The 17,329-nt window shown below is 45.6% G+C and overlaps 1 protein-coding gene across 1 annotated transcript in view; it reads left to right on the plus strand.

Annotated features, from left to right (window-relative positions):
* RTF1 (RTF1 homolog, Paf1/RNA polymerase II complex component) overlaps positions 1–17,329 on the plus strand; it is a 337,563-nt gene that overhangs the window by 92,600 nt on the left and 227,634 nt on the right. The window contains exon 10 of the mRNA XM_086937201.1: positions 12,077–12,164. Within this exon, the coding sequence (XP_086793327.1) occupies positions 12,077–12,164 (88 nt within the window). The remainder of the gene's footprint in view (positions 1–12,076; positions 12,165–17,329) is intronic.

Below are 17,329 nucleotides of genomic sequence, written 5' to 3' on the forward strand. Positions count from 1 at the left end.
CAACCGTACTTCCAAAGGTGGGGTCATCCAAAGATAGACCTGTTCGCCACAAGGGAGAACGCAAAATGCCAAAGCTTCGCCGCCAGGTTCCCACACCCACAGTCGCAGGGCAATGCGATATGGATGAACTGGTCAGGCAAATTTGCGTACGCTTTTCCCCCAGCACCTCTGATACCGCTGGTGGCACGCAAGCTCAGGCAGCACTCGATGACTCTCATCCTGGTTGCTCCAACGTGGACTCGCCAACCATGGTACACCACGTTTCTAGAACTGTCCGTGGTACCGCATCAGAGGCTACGCCTCACACCCAGCCTTCTGACGCAGAGCCATGGCGACATTCAGCATCCAGATCCGCAACAGCTCAACCTGGCGATCTGGCTCCTGAAGTCTTAGAGTTTGGCTACCTACACTTGCCTTCTGACTGTATGGACATCATCCGGGAGGCAAGGAGGCCCACCACCAGAGCATGCTATGCGGCAAAATGGAAGCGGTTTGTCATTTATTGTGCAGACCACAACATTAACCCACTAGATGCCTCTATTCAGAATATCATTTGTTACCTTTTCCATCTGTACAAATGTAATCTGGCCTATGCTTCCATTCGCATACATCTATCCGCAATGGCCGCTTATCTCCAGAACAGGCAGCACCTCTCACTTTTCAGAGTGCCTGCCATTAAGGCCTTTCTAGAAGGACTCAAACGAGTCATTCCTCCGCGGACTCCACCAGCTCCGGAGTGGAACCTCAATGTGGTCCTCACCCGGCTGCTGGGTCCTCCCTTTGAACCACTGCATTCCTGCGAGATTCAATTCTTGACGTGGAAAGTGGCTTTCCTCATAGCGATTACATCGCTGCGGCGAGTTAGTGAACTACAAGCACTAACTAGCCATTTATTCAAATTCATTCTAACAGGGTGGTGCTTCGCACTAACCCTAAATTCCTTCCTACGGTTGTGTCTCAATTCCATATTAACCAAACTATTGAATTGCCTGTTTTCTTCCAAAATCATGAGTCATTGGCGGAGAGAATGCTCCAAACACTTGACGTCAAGAGGGCCCTGATGCATTACATCGATAGGACCAAGGATTTTAAGAAAACTAAACAACTCTTTGTTGCCTTTGCGCCACACCACAAAGGTAACCCCATTTCCAAGGCTGGTATAGCTAGGTGGATCGTTAAATGTATCCATATCTGCTATCTGAAAGCCAAGCGTACTCTCACCATTCCACCAAGGGCCCACTCCACCAGAAAGTTGGGGGCCTCCATGGCATTCCTTGGAAATATTCCTTTGGAAGACGTATGTAGAGCAGCCACATGGTCTACCACACACACATTTACAAAGCATTATTGTGTTGATGTGCACTCCAAACAGCAGGCAGCTGTAGGGCAGGCTGTTCTAAAAACACTTTTTCAAACTGCTGCAGCTGGCACGGGCGGCTGCCGTTTATGGGGGGGCTGCTATGTATTCTATGCACAGATATGAATTCAGCAGCCCACATGCCTCGAACCGAATATGCTACTTACCAGTATGCATCTGTTCTTGGCATGTAGGGCTGCTGACATTCATATCGCCCGCCTGCCCTCCTCCCCGGCGCCTGTAGCAGCTGCAGAATTCACATTTACTTCTAGCATGGTCATCATTCACTTAGTTTCACTCCATCTTGGCCACAATGGCTAAAAACAATCTGAGGATGGAGTCGATGCCCATGCGCACTGTAGTCCAGGGGAGGAGCCACCTATCTCGTGATACTTCGAAGACTCTTCCAGGACAACAATGTGCAATCATCCGGACCCAACACTAGGCGGCGATCTATGCACAGATATGAATGTCAGCAGCCCTACATGCCAAGAACAGATGCATACTGGTAAGTAGCATATTCGTTTCCCTAAGTCGCACAAGGAGCCCTCACATTGCTTGCTGTTCATAGAAGCAATACTGAACACAACATCTGTCAGATCTTTTCCTCTCCCCGGAGGGCCCAAGACTTGCAGGATATAGTTCCAGTTTTTGGGGAAGGAGCTCTAGTCCCAGTCCTGTAGGTTCTCCACCTTCTATGTCTGCTAGCTTCCTTACTCCTTCTTGTCACTGATATTTCGCTGGCACATGAGTGGAATCCCTTCCTGCGGTAGTTGCAGCATGACCACTGCAGACTGATCTGACTGACATTATCAGGTTCCCCGTGGGCACTGTGAAATATCTTCTTTGGCGATTGGTAGAGGAGAACCTATTATGTGAGAAGTCCCTTTACCTGCCACCAGCAGTGGCAAATCCCTCCCTTTTTGGAAGAGCTGCCGATCAAAGACCTCCGGTCTCTTGACGAGCAAAGATCTAATATCAATGTACATCAGCGGGCGATTCGTCTGGCCTTAAAAGGCCTTCCTGCCTTCCCATAGTGGTTGGTCAGTTTAGATGACCGAGAACAACACAGCAATGTGGTATGTGACCCAACAAGAAGGTGTGAGGTCTCCTCTTGTCTGCTAGGAAGTCCCAGGTCTCTGGCCCAAGTGTGATCTGGCCCTTGGGAAACATCCTTTACAGCGAAACTTTTACAACACCGTGCTATTACAACGCAGGTTTTACAACGAAAACCATTACAACGCATTGCGCTGGGGGGCGCTCTAGGATAGGGAATAGATTTCATTTACTATCCAACACCTTCTCTAGTGTCCACGGGGACTGGAGTTGGAATAGTAAATTAAACTATTCACTATCCAGCACCCCAAAGCGCTATGCGTTGTAAAGGTTTGCGTTGTAAAACTGGCGTTGTAACAGCATGCGTGGTAAAAGCATGCGTTGTAATGTCATACATCCCTGGCTGGTTGCCAACCGTCTGGTACACTCTGTGAATGCGAGAGCTGACAATATCGGTGCCAGTTTACTGACCATGAATGGCTTCTCTTCCCACTGGTTGATCAGGGCATAGTCACCATGTGGAGTGTTCTCAGATAATTCTTTTCGCCACTTACGAGAATGCATATTACCCACAGTTTTCTGGGTTCTAGATTTTGTTTGCAAGTAGTCTTGAAGAATGCTTTTCAGTTGATGTGGTAATTTCTGCTTCACCATGCAGTTTCCCATAGCTTTGGGTGTTGAGGAAACTGCACCAACACTAGCCACCAGCCTGTCTGATCGCCCATAATGCGTCAAGAACGGTGTAGAAGACAGAGATTCTGAGGCTGTGTCCCTTGCTCAAGGTCCTGCTCAGAGCAGACCTCTCTTAGTCTGAGGCATTGTTTCTGCTCCCAAAACCTCTAGAGCCTCTACCCTCATTCCTAGAGTGACCTGGGACACTTTAGCTCTTTTGTCCTGCCGCAAAAGGTAGATGTTATAATTATTTCCATCATGCTGCACTTCCACGAAGTCTGTTTATGCCAGATGGTGGCACAGTTTTGTTTTCTGTGAGAACATGACTCTTCTCAAGGCATTCCTTTCAGAATGTTTTACATTTTTCTTTTTCTTTCGCTCAATAAGCATGTGCAACGGTAACACATAAAGGATACTTTACAGGCTTGTCGGCATTCCCTTGTTTACAAGCTCAACCCTTTTTTTCATAATCTCCGATAGGTCTGAGAGTTTTGAAGTGGCTGTAATACATGTGTTCGAGGCATGTGGGCTGCTAAATTCATATCTTAGCATTAGATCGCCACCTAGTGTTGGGTCCGGATGATCGCACATTGTTGTCCTGGAAGAGTCTTCGAAGTATCCTGAGATGGGTGGCTCCTCCCCTGGACTACAGTGCGCATGGGCATCGGCTCCATCCCCAGATTGTTTTTTTCCGCCATTGGGTTCGGATGCGGTCTCGACGTCTCTCCGTCGGAACCGAATAAACATCAATCTTTACGGCCAAAAGGCTTGGGTTCTTTACGTCGGTATTGTTTGCGTACGGTCTCGAGTTCTTCCGTCTCTCGGAGCCGGATTCAGCGGAGTTTGTAACACTCTTCGGACATCGAGGCCTTCTCATCGCGACTCGACAACAAGTTCCCAACATGGAGCGGAGTCCGTTTAAACTCTGTCCGCTCTGTGGGTCCAAATACCCACACATAGACGTGCATCCGGTCTGTAATAAATGCCTTTCGCCGGACCACGACGAAGGCAGTTGCAGGGCCTGTGCGAGTTTCAGGTCGAAGAAGACTCTCACGATTCGGCGCGCGGTGCGCCTTGTGGCCAAACAGGCGGCCCCGGATCCAGAAAACATCTTCGACGACCAAGAAGACGAGGACCAGAGCCATCATCTTCAAATCTCCCCGCCCGAGACGGAGGTCGAGGCCGATCCGGGATATGACGACGACGGAGTCGTGGATCAAGACCTTGAATACGTCGACGAGGTAGGGGACGACAATATGGTTTATGGGGCCGCGGAAGATAGCTCAGGGGACGAGCTATGCCCCGAAGTTGACGGACATCAGGAGAGGGTCGCGGGATCGCCTGTCGGCCTTACCCAAGACCCTGGAGCGCAAGCCACGGCCTCGCCTGCTGGCCCGGCCACGGACACACTTGCTGCGCCAAGGGTTTCGAAACCGAAACTGAAAGCAACGGTCTCGGCAGCACCTAAGATGGCCGACCCGAAACCGAAACCGAAAGTCAAGGACTCAAACGTCCCTAAGATGGCGGTCGTCACCGCAAAAACACCTACACCGGCAGCCTCATCGACTCCGTCGACCTCCGGTCCACAGAAGTCGAAGAAACACGGCGATTCCACAAGGTCACAATCGGCGCCGGAGGAGAGATCCGCTAAAAAGAGTGGCACGCACAAAACTAGCGCGTCGGCACCGGCAAAGCCAACCAAAGTAAGCGACACAGCCCCGGCTCCAACGGGGACATCTGCGCATCGCTCCAAGGACTCGGGGTCGGCGCCGTCCGTCCCTCCAAAGGAGCACCGGAACGTCGCTTCCGACGGCAAGGCCGCCTCGTCGGTGCCAAAGACATCGGTCACCGACGCATCTCTCGTTGCTTCTTCACTACAAAGAATTAGGGAGAAGGCTTTTTCTTCGTCGACGCCAGCGCCATCGACGCAGAAGGCGGCAGACGTCCCGGTCAAGCCCGCAAGTAAACTCCTCTTCCTTCTACCGCCAAAAGTGGCGCCGAAGGCCTTTTCATCGAAATCGACGCCAAAGAAGGCGGAATCTTCTGCGGCAGGGCCATCTTCGGGTCAGGTGCTCGACCAGGAAGAGGATTCGGAGTGTTTCATAGATGCGGACACGGGGAAGTTAACCCTTTACAAAAGAAAGATCACTTCGCAGCCGGTGGAATCCTATGTCATTCCCCTAAAGAAGAAAAAGTTTCCACAAGACGCCTCAGGCCTCATGGAACCTATCCAGCCTCCTATGGGAAGGAGCCCAACACCGTCTCCAGACCACTCTGAAGGTGAAGGCTATGGTGAAGATGAACAATACACGTTCCCAGTCAATGAGCCTGAGGCACAGCCAGATTCATATGATGTCATTGGGGACCAGGGCACCCAAGATATGGGACAAGACCCACAGACTTTCAGTACACGTGCGTCCCCTACAGAGGATTCTTCAGGTTTTCATGCACTCATTGAAAGGGCAGCTGCTAATCATGATGTGGACATGCATGCTGACCCAGTTGAGGAAGACTTTCTGTTCGACACCTTTGCAGTTTCGGAGAAAACTGTAAAGACACTGCCTATGCTCAAAGGGGTCCTCAAGCATGCTGCGGACATCTCTAAGGAGCCTACCAGGGCGAGGGTGGTCAATCCACGTATTGAAAAAAAGTACAGACCAGCGCCTGCGGACCCTGCATACATTCGAGGACAGTTGCCGCTTGACTCCCTGGTGGTCGCAAACGCACGCAAAAGGGCCAACTCCCAATCAACGGGTGAAGCTCCTCCCCCGGATAAGGAGTCCAAAGTGCTAGAGGCAGGAGGCAAAAGAGTGGCTGCGCAGGCTGCCAATTTCTGGCGTATTGCAAATACACAGGCACTACTGGCACGTTATGATAGATCACATTACGACACACTAGAGCAGATTGTGGAACACCTGCCTCCGCAGTTTCAAGAGGGCACCAAAATGATTATACAAGAAGGGCAACTGATCTCCAACGCGGCCATAAAGTGTGCACTTGATGCCGCGGACACAGCCGCTAGGGCCATTAACACCAGTGTTATGCTCAGAAGGCAGGCGTGGCTCCGCATATCAGGGTTCAAACCTGACATTCAGACAACCATACTTAATCAACCAGTCAACCCGGATAGACTGTTTGGTCCAGATGTTGACACCACCCTGGAAAAAATTAAAAAAGATACTGAAACTGCTAAATCTATGGGGGCCCTACAATCACAGCAGTTTCGTGGCAATAATTTTCGTCGCTCAGGTGCCCGTGGAGTCACCAGAGGACAGTTGGGTCAGCAGTCACAGTTCCCTAGAGGTGGAGCACAATCCTCGTACCCCAAACAAAACAAGAGGGGCTACAGGGGAAACAGCAACAAAGGACGCGGCAAAGGAGGCAACAATTCACGCTCCTCTGCCCCAAGCAGCCAGTGACTCGCTGTCACTGCCCCCCGACCACTTAACACCTGTCGGGGGGAGAATACAGCAGTTCCTGCCCGTCTGGATCAACATCACCACAGACAGGTGGGTGCGACAGCTTATCCAGTACGGTTATTGTCTAGAGTTAAAATCCACTCCACCCAACATTCCACCAAGGCAAAAGCCTATGTCCGCAGAGCACTTGCACTTATTGCAGCAGGAAGTGTTGGTGATGCTGCAAAAAGGAGCAATCGAGCTCGTGCCAGTGGGGGAGGAAGGCACAGGGGTCTATTCCCTGTACTTCCTCATTCCAAAGAAGGATGGATCTCTCAGACCAATTCTGGATCTCCGTCCCCTCAATCTGTACATACTGTCAGAGCATTTCCACATGCTTACACTCCAACAAATTCTTCCTATGTTAAACAAAGGAAACTTCTTAGCAACCTTAGATCTCAAGGATGCTTATTTCCACATTCCGCTACACCCGTCCCACAGGAAGTACCTCAGGTTCACTATCCAGGGCACGCATTATCAGTTCAAAGTCCTACCCTTCGGAGTCACAACTGCCCCAAGGGTGTTTACCAAGTGTCTGGCGACAGTGGCAGCGCACCTCAGGAGGCAGAACATCCATGTCTATCCCTACCTTGACGACTGGCTCGTTCAAGCCAGGTCGGAACAGCAGTGCGCCGCGGACATGTCAACTACCATTCATCTCCTTCACGACCTGGGTTTCTCGTTGAATTACCCAAAGTCACACCTTCAGCCGGCACATGTCCGGCAGTTTCTGGGTGCGTCAATCAATACCCTGACGGCCAAGGCGCAACCAAACCAGGTCAGGATAGACGGCATACAGTCTCTAATCCAAAAATTCAGACCGGGACACTCACTGCCAGCAAGAGTGTTCATGCAGTTGATAGGCATGATGGCCTCCTGCATCTTCATAGTCCCGCACGCACGGTTGCATATGCGCCCGCTCCAGGAGTGCTTAGCAAATCAGTGGACACAGGCTCAGGGACAATTAACAGACCTAGTGTTGGTTACCAGTCGGGCATACAACTCTCTGCATTGGTGGACTCCACACAACCTTTGCAAGGGCCGACTGTTCCAGGAGCCAGTGCCACATGGGTTATCCTGACAACGGACGCATCTCTCCAGGGATGGGGAGCTCATCTGCTCACTTACACAGTGCAGGGACTATGGACGACGCAGCAACAGAAGATGCACATCAACTATCTAGAACTGATGGCGATCTTCATGGCGCTCAAGTCCTTCATTGTACATCTGTGCAACAAGGTGGTGTTAGTCCGGACGGACAACATGACCGCGATGTACTACATCCAAAAGCAGGGGGGCACCCACTCACCACAGCTGTCTCACCTGGCTCAGAGCATGTGGAAGTGGGCCATTCAGAGGAACATCTTCCTCATGGCAGAACACCTCCCAGGGAAGGACAATCAGATGGCGGATCTGCTCAGCAGATACAGCCATCAAATGCACGAGTGGGAGATACATCCATCGGTACTCCAGCCGTACTTCCAAAGGTGGGGTCGTCCAGACATAGACCTGTTCGCCACAAGGGAGAACACAAAATGCCAAAGCTTCGCCGCCAGGTTCCCACACCCCCAATCGCAGGGCAATGCGATATGGATGAACTGGTCAGGCAAATTTGCTTACGCTTTTCCCCCGACACCTCTGATACCACTGGTGGCGAGGAAACTACGGCAACACTCAATGACACTTATCCTAGTTGCTCCAACGTGGGCGCGCCAAGCCTGGTACACCACGTTCCTCGAACTCTCAGTGGTACCGCATCAAAGACTGCGCCTCACGCCCAGACTTCTGACGCAGAACCATGGAGAAATTCAGCATCCAGATCCGCAACAGCTCAACCTGGCGATCTGGCTCCTGAAGTCTTAGAGTTTGGATACCTCAACCTACCTCCTGAATGCATGAACATCATCAAGGAGGCGAGGAAGCCGTCAACCAGAGCATGCTATGCCGCAAAGTGGAAGCGTTTTGTCATTTACTGTGCGGACAATGACATAAACCCGCTAGATGCATCTATCCCTAACATCATTTGCTATCTGTTACACCTTTATAAGTGCAAACTAGCGTTCACTTCTATTCGGATACACCTATCCGCCATCGCAGCTTACCTTCAAAACAGGCAGCATCTCTCAGTTTTCAGGGTGCCTGCCATTAAAGCGTTTCTTGAAGGTCTGAAACGAGTCATTCCCCCAAGAACACCGCCAGCTCTGGTGTGGAACCTCAATGTGGTCCTCACCAGACTGATGGGACCACCATTTGAGCCACTGCACTCGTGTGAACTGCAATTCCTGTCGTGGAAAGTTGCTTTCCTAATTGCGATTACGTCACTAAGGCGGGTTAGTGAGCTGCAAGCGCTCACAATACAAGAGCCTTTCATTCAAATTCATCCAAATAGGGTAGTGCTACGTACTAACCCCAAGTTCCTTCCAAAGGTGGTGTCACATTTTCATCTCAACCAAACTATCGATTTGCCGGCATTCTTCCAGAACCCACAGACAGTGGCAGAAAGAATGCTCCATACGTTAGACGTACGGAGGGCATTGATGTACTACATAGACAGGACACAACACTTTAGGAAGACGAAACAACTCTTTGTTGCCTTTTCACCACAACACAAAGGCAACCCGATTTCCAAAGCGGGAATAGCCAGATGGATTGTTAAGTGCATTCAAATCTGTTATCAAAAAGCCAAGCGCACTTTAACAATACCCCCAAAGGCACACTCCACACGCAAGTTGGGGGCATCCATGGCTTTCCTAGGAAACATTCCTCTAGAGGACATCTGCAGAGCAGCCACGTGGGTTACACCACATACCTTTACAAAACACTACTGTGTTGATGTACATTCCAAACAGCAAGCGGCTGTAGGGCAGGCTGTTCTCAAAACACTTTTTCAGGTTTCTGCAGCTGGCACGGGCAACCGCCGCTAATGGAGGGACTGCTATGTATTCTATGCTAAGATATGAATTTAGCAGCCCACATGCCTCGAACTGAATATGCTACTTACCAGTATGCATCTGTTCTTGGCATGTAGGGCTGCTAACATTCATATCGCCCACCCTCCTCCCCGGTGCCCGTCGCAGCTGCAGATATACTATTGTATTCAATCATTAGCATGGACATCCTTTACACTTTTCACTCCATCCTCTGCCACAATGGCGAAAAACAATCTGGGGATGGAGCCGATGCCCATGCGCACTGTAGTCCAGGGGAGGAGCCACCCATCTCAGGATACTTCGAAGACTCTTCCAGGACAACAATGTGCGATCATCCGGACCCAACACTAGGTGGCGATCTAATGCTAAGATATGAATGTTAGCAGCCCTACATGCCAAGAACAGATGCATACTGGTAAGTAGCATATTCATTCTTCCTTCCCCTTTGATTATGTCTTAATCAGGTCAAAGTGTTTTGATACAGGCTCAACTCAAACCTTTGCGCAATTGCCAGTAGTACATTTTGATCTTCTTTACTATTTTTGGTGGCTATCACTTTGCCTCAGAGCATTGGTGAGTTGCACACAGTTTGTGTCCAACCGGCCATTGCCTCTTTTTACTCAGACAAGCTGGTTCTCAGGACAAAAGCAGCTTTCTTGCCAAATGTGGTTACCCCATTCCTTTGAGCAGCCTGTTACGCTTGTCCGTTTTCTTCCCCACAACGTCGCACCAAAGAGGAGGCAAAGCTACAGTGAGTAGAGCTTTCCTCATGTGATAAGCTTCTACATTGACAGGACAAAGGAATTCTGATCTGACGATTAACTCTTGGATTTATGGAGAACTATTTGTTGGATATGTGGGCAGTAAAAATTGGAAGGCAGTCCATTAGAGGACTCAGCCTCATTTCGGCATTAATATCTGTTACGCCATTGTTAAGAAGGAACCACCAGAAGGAATTCCTACTCATTTTTCCAGAGCAAAGGCACCCTCTTAGGTAATGGCCAAGGGAGTGCCCATAGAAAATGGATGTTGCGCTTAAACATAGGCTTCCAGTGATACGTTTGCAAGCAATATAACTTGGACTTGTAAATGAGAAGGGATGACCAATTCACTTATTCCATGTTGACTATTTTTGGTCTGATCATTCCTTCAGACCCTCAGGCATTACAGCTGTGGTATCTATTATGATGGAGGAGGAATCTGCAGGTAGGCGTATCATCAGAAGAAAAAATGATGTGCCTTTTGCAAAATCTTTATGGTGGATCTTCTAACTACAGATTCTTAACTGATCTTGTGCACCTCCCTGTTCTGAAAGATGGTCATAGGCATTTGAACAATAAGGTTCCAAATGTGTACTGTTACACTGCATACTCACTGTTGAATTGAGTTCCCCTCACCTCTGCCTCTAAGATCTTGGAAAAAATGGATGGAGAAATGTCATGGTGCCAGGTTGTGTGATGGGGGTCCAGTGACTTATGTGTTCAATAACCAACATTGCAATGGAGCTGACTCCATCTACTTGTGCAGGAGAATTATTGCAAATTTTTGAATGCCAGTCTTGTACCCTGGGATAATCAAAAGGGGAAGAATTTGCAGGTATATCAAATATCCACCAGAAAGATCATTGCTACAGTTCAGTCACTTCATTACTATGACAGTAGCCGAAAACTCTTGAATAATGCAAATTTGTATGCAGAAATAGCAGGACATAAGTACTATGTAAAGGGAAGGGAATGGTGTGGTTTTGCTTTTATGATATGGCAGTAAGTGAGTGTGTGTGGTGAAGGGTCCGGTTGCGAGCGACTAATGGAGTTTGTATGGCTCACAGGGGGCAATGATGTGCTCCTTGGAAAAATATGTTTTGCTGCTTTCTTAATGGAGAAGCAGAGTATATTATCAGTAGCATTTGTGAAAATATGCAGGCCTTGCTATTGACCTCTTGATTACAGTGAGCACCAGAATGAGTTGAGAGAGCCATGCTTCTGCGGGACCCCTGTTTTTAAAAATGATTGCACAGACGATGATGTTATCTGGTAAGCGTATTGTATCATGATAGCTGAGACTTTGGCAGCTTTTCTGGATAGGCAAAGAAAGGTTATTTGTATAAAAGATTACTAAATTGTAGTTGATTATTTAATTCTCGACTATCCTGGCTTCTGTCTTATTGACAAATATTGGTTGGCCCTATTTCGTGGTACTTTAAGTAGAGCACTTGTTCGAAACTAGTCTTCTGCCACAGTAGACCTAAATGAAGAAGTAGTTTCTTTTATCAGTTAACGCTAACAATGAGTGTCATTGTGGAATCGGATGCTTCTGCTTTGTGTCATAGCAGACGTTTGACAAGGATTGTTTAGTAGAAGTTCTTCATTTGCTCTCAACTCTGGCTGCATGTTTTTGTCCACTGCATCTGCTGCTGTTCTTTCATTGTGAGAGGATTGCTGTTTATCGATTACTTAATATAGAAGAGAAATGTTGTTCTAGACACTTACCTCACTGGACTCAAATTACAACTCAGTTTGATTTATATACTGGGCTTTTTTGCAGTGCACATATCAATTAACAGTAGCATGTTTCTCCAACTGATTTACTTTCTCTTAATGCAGGCATGGCAATGACACACGGGTATTTCGCCTTGAGTTTGTTTCAAATCAGGAATTCACAGAAAATGAGTTCATGAAGTGGAAGGAAGCAGTAAGTGGCCAAATTAGTGAGTGTTTGCCCTCATATGCTTAAGTCTCATCCCTCTTAACTTGCTATGCTTTTGATTTGAATTCCAGAATGACTAATGGTAATTCTTTTAAAAAAATGCTATCTTGAACCTGTAAAGACCGGTTTATATCTCTGACATATGTACCAACCTTAACCTTGCAAGCCTTGAAAAATTTTACCAGACCTGAATGTCTAGTAACTTGAATAATCTACTTGACCTAATTTTAATACGCTTGACCCATAATCTAATCTCAAACTGTGTGGTCCAAGACAAATATTTTATTTCACTAAGGTGCCTTTTTCTTCATTATTGCATACCGGCATACTTTCAAATGTGATTTCAGCTGTATGAAAAAGCTTTTCGTTTGACTTAATACACATTTTGCTCTATGTATAATAAAGATATGGCCTGCTTATAGGGTACCTGTGACCCCTGACCTTTTGTCTTAGTTCGCTAATAGCATGACGATTTGCTTATAAAACTATACTGCGTACAAATGATAATTTGTGGAAATCTGGTTTCAGGAAATATTAATCATTTGCACATCATTGAGTAAAGTATTCACAGTTGGTTTGATCCTATTAAATCTTTGTTTCCATCTTACTTCAGAAGTACAAAAAAAAGCTTTCCTAACTACTGAAATATTTGTACAGTTAATTTACTAGCTTTTTTAATGTTGCATGCCCAGCTCGATGTCAGACAGTTCACCTTACAAAATCTTCTAACTTTGCAGTCAGAGAAAGAAATATAAACACCAATTTCCAGGATAAAAGAAGCAGTAATTTGTTTTAAAACATAAGCTTTACATTTGACCTCTGTCTTTGAATGCATAGCAAACGTGTCAAAATAAAAACAAGATTTATGGGCATCTTTATTGCTCTTTCTGAATTAACAAAACACCTGTTATTTGCCAGCTCCATCTCTTTCACCAGTCTGGACCAATGGTCTCTAAAAATATCTTCCCTAGATGAAATTTGATTCACCATTGCAAATGGGCAAGTAGACTTCTCGAGGTTTGCCTTGCTTCTTGTTAAAAAGTAGCATCTTAGAGAAGTTTACATTTCCAACAAAACTTTGTAGTTCTTTCTTTTGGATGTATTTTCTATACTCTAACTTCATTTAGAAGTTAGAATACTGCATGCTTGTAGTAATTTTGCATAGTGTCCTTCAGAAAAAGCTATTAAAAAAATTTGCCAGCAGCAAAAGTATGGCCACTTCTGCATTTGTTTTGCAGATTAGCATCTCTGTGCTCTCTAACATTTAAAAAAAAATAGCACTATTAGGGCAGTTCATGTATTCCAGCCACTGTTGGTTATGTGAAACAATAAAATGAGAATAAATGTAATCATTTTGGTGTGTGCTGCTTGGGAACTTTGCAGTTGTCGGAAGGCTCCCGCGAGCAGGCATGCCCTTGCATCAGCTACATAACATGAAGTTTGTAATCTGTATTATTTTGTGTACAAGAGAAAAGTAGTTTCTGTGGGAAGTCTTCCCTGTATATGATATTGCACTAGGTGGTAATACCATGCATAGAGTCAAGGGGTTCAATGGCTCAATGTAAACCCCAGAGTGCTCTATTAGTGGTACTGTGGGCGAGCAGCCTTACGCCTAACACAGGGGAGTGTAAGAGATTTATTGCACAACAGTGATTATTAATGGACACACAACTCAATAAGCAGATCCTGACCAATTTTAGAAAAATGTACTTTGTACTTTATATCTGAAATAGACTATTAGTTATGGATTCCTTACCTTAGAATTACGTCCAGGCGTCAGACTGGATCTGGAGAATTTTTCTTTAGCAGTACCCCTGTGCGTTGATAGGTAGCTTTGGTTGACTCTGTGTCCGTCGTTAGCGTCGTGATCGCCAGAATGACGTCGAAGGTACCACTTAGACACCACCCCTGCACACTGACGTCAGTTCTTTCTTTTTCTTTTCCCGCACCAACCAGCGCAGATCCGGACTAGCAGTACACTTAGTCTTTTTTCAACTTTTTGTCAACTTCTTGTTTCACGTTGTGCGACTCCTGGTGCAAGGGATGTCACATTGACAGACCATCAGAGGTGAAGAAGGCCTTCAAGGGATTTCGTTTGACTAAAGGAATTCTATTAATTGCAACTTGTTTGGAGGGTAAGTCATATTAGAACAACCACCAAAGTGTCTTTAGACAAAAGCATTAAATGTGAATTATAAACACAGAACACACGGGAAATCCTATTTATATGAAAATATCTGTATTTTTATATAGCAGAAATTTAAAAAGAGTACATGAAAAGGAAACAAATCCGCAATATGTCATGAAAAGGTGTCAAATCAAATTAGTCAGCCAGTTCATAACAAAACATCAGCTCCAACATAAATAGCAAAGCGACTGATCTCCTCATGAGAATAGACGTCACTTAAGAACAACAAGTTTCTCTGGAGTTGATGGCAAGGTCGACGTTTCGGTCTTGTGGCGTCAGTCCCTCAGACCATTATCAGGACAATAGGTATTGCAAAAAAAAGAGGACTCCTATGTGGACATAATACAATGTGTTACCAAATGTGTCAACCTGATTATGCTGTCAGTTGATCACACTAATAGAGGGGAAACCCGTGTGTAAACCCGTGTGTAAAAGAAAAGAAACATAACTCGTGATTTTAACAAAATTGTCATCGTACAGTGCCATTTATCAAATTTGTGCACTTCCCAGGTACAAACATGCTGTTAAAGTATCACCACCTTACCTAAATGACTGAGAGCGAGCAGGAGAGACACTTTCTTCTATTCTTCGTTAATCCAGCATGAAACTTGTGCACGGAATATTGAAGCTTGTCTGAACATGAAACTATGTTCAAATCCGCAATCAAGGCACTGTCAAGAAAAGACAGTTGTCAACCAAAAAGGTGTTATTACCCTGATCCAGATTATGATATAGGGATCGATGATTTACAAAACACGTACCCGATATATGATCTAGAATGTCGTGTAAATATTAGGACCAGCAGAGAAATCTGCAATGGCAGTGCAATAGCCGCACCTCAGTTCGTGAAGATTCACTGATATCTGCATAAATGAGATGTCTTAATGTGTAAGCATGGTCTAAATGACAGACCGATATATAATGCAAAATTTATAAAAGCAGTTGGTGGACAGCCAGGCATAATTGATCAGGCTAACGTTGTACCGCTGATTATAGACACAATCAAATTTGTGTCTTTCAAAGGATGACAATGGCTGGACTAGCATACTGTGTCTAGTGTAAACCAGAACACAAGCTTTTATAATAATGCTAATGACAACTAATAATTGAAAAACCAAATGGTTGCACATAACTGTGTAATTGCTGATGAGTGAAACACAGACTCATGTGCTCGTCATGGTGGGTGTATGCACACGCCATGGAGCCCAAGTAAGATGACATAGCAATCTTTAACTGTTCTATGATTATAGATGGAGGACAAGTGGAAGATCATTATTCACAGACTATGCTAGCTGACAGCATTATACATTTAAAAACACATGCTCAAACGCGTGTAGAGACCTGTGTTAATGGGCTGATCCATGAGCCTAAATAAACAACTATGCTTGCATACTCGCAATACATAATGAAGCCAGTGCGCACAAAACGTATTGAATCTCGCAATGCATAATCAAGCTGAACGTATCTGAACAAGTCAGCGATTGTATGCAAGTGCCGCTAACCGAAACAGTGTGAACTAAGTAACTGCGGCACAGCCGATCTCACTCAACACTGCATAATACGTGTGTGTATGTTAGTCCGGGGGGCCAAACATTAGACCACTAATATGGGATTATAGGATGGGCAATGCGAAAACAGGGTCCTGTTAAAAGGTACACTGCAACGCTTCTGTGAAATAGCAATGTGGCACAGATATCGAAACCTTAACTAAACGTACATATTTTAGGGTGCCACAAAGAGCCGTTATCTAATAACGAATAGTGACAACACGAAGTCAACGTGTGTACTTTCAGCTAGTGGCAGCAGTCCGGATCAAAAGACGGTATATGGAGCATACGGGCTCACAGCATCTGTTTTAAAGGTCGTGGCCCAGAAGTATTCCACATGATGCCTAGACAATACTGAAAAAGGACAGCAAGCCACTGAACTTATATTCAAGATCGACTAGGAAACGTGTAGATACAGGGTCAACTGTGTGTGAACCCCTTTGGCAATTGGTGAGGGACACACCTACTGTTTTCAATTAGGAAGTGCACAAAATAACATTAAAAAATGCACATTAGAGCATACACAGAATAACCTTATGTAACACCAAAAGGAGCATTTAAACAGGAGTTCCATAATACACAAAACCGAACATATCTCAATGGTGCCCCCAGCAAAAATTATATTTTTACATACAGATGTTGTGTAAAAATCACACACAAAGGCAAATTATTATGTACAAATATAAATAGAGTTGCTCTAGAAACCTACGTGAATGGATTCGTATAATCTTGTTATATACTTGACAATAGGAAATTACAATCAAACCTCTTAAAACACTTGTGTCAATAACCAACATATATCCTCAACTGTTCACCCTCTATATACAGCTATAGTTAGTGAGATGGACAATTTAATATCTAGAAATCTAGGGAACAGGTATAGAACATCTAGCTTCAACGATAATGCATGGCTGAGCGGTCTTCTAATAAGACATATGAACAACATAACTGAGATTACAGAGTTAGACAAAACACTGATTTCATTAAAGGCATGCCAATGTATGTCATTCAGTCACAGAATTTAAACCCTGTTTCACTGTCTGCGCAGCAAATCCAGCGTTGTTGTTTTAGTGTGAGAGCCTGGTCTACATTGGTCTGTCTCATAGTGGGTTTCAGAACCTCCACGACCCACCACAACATATCTTTTTCTGTATGTTTCATTTGAACATAATGTTCAACGAGTGGTACGTTTTCAGTTTTACAACGGACCCTGGACTGATGTTGTAAAATTCGTTTTTTGACGACCTTTGTCGTTCTACCAATGTATCTTAGGCAACAAGGGCATTGGATACAGTCGACAACGTTTGAAGCTTTGCAATTGGAAAAACACTTTAAAACAATTGTATTACCATTGAGTTCGAAGGATTGTAGTTAACAGTTTTCAGGCATGCTGTACAATGATTGCATTTGTAATG

The sequence above is a fragment of the Lissotriton vulgaris genome, chromosome 9, assembly GCF_964263255.1.
Source record: "Lissotriton vulgaris chromosome 9, aLisVul1.2, whole genome shotgun sequence".
NCBI classification, from domain to species: domain Eukaryota; kingdom Metazoa; phylum Chordata; class Amphibia; order Caudata; family Salamandridae; genus Lissotriton; species Lissotriton vulgaris.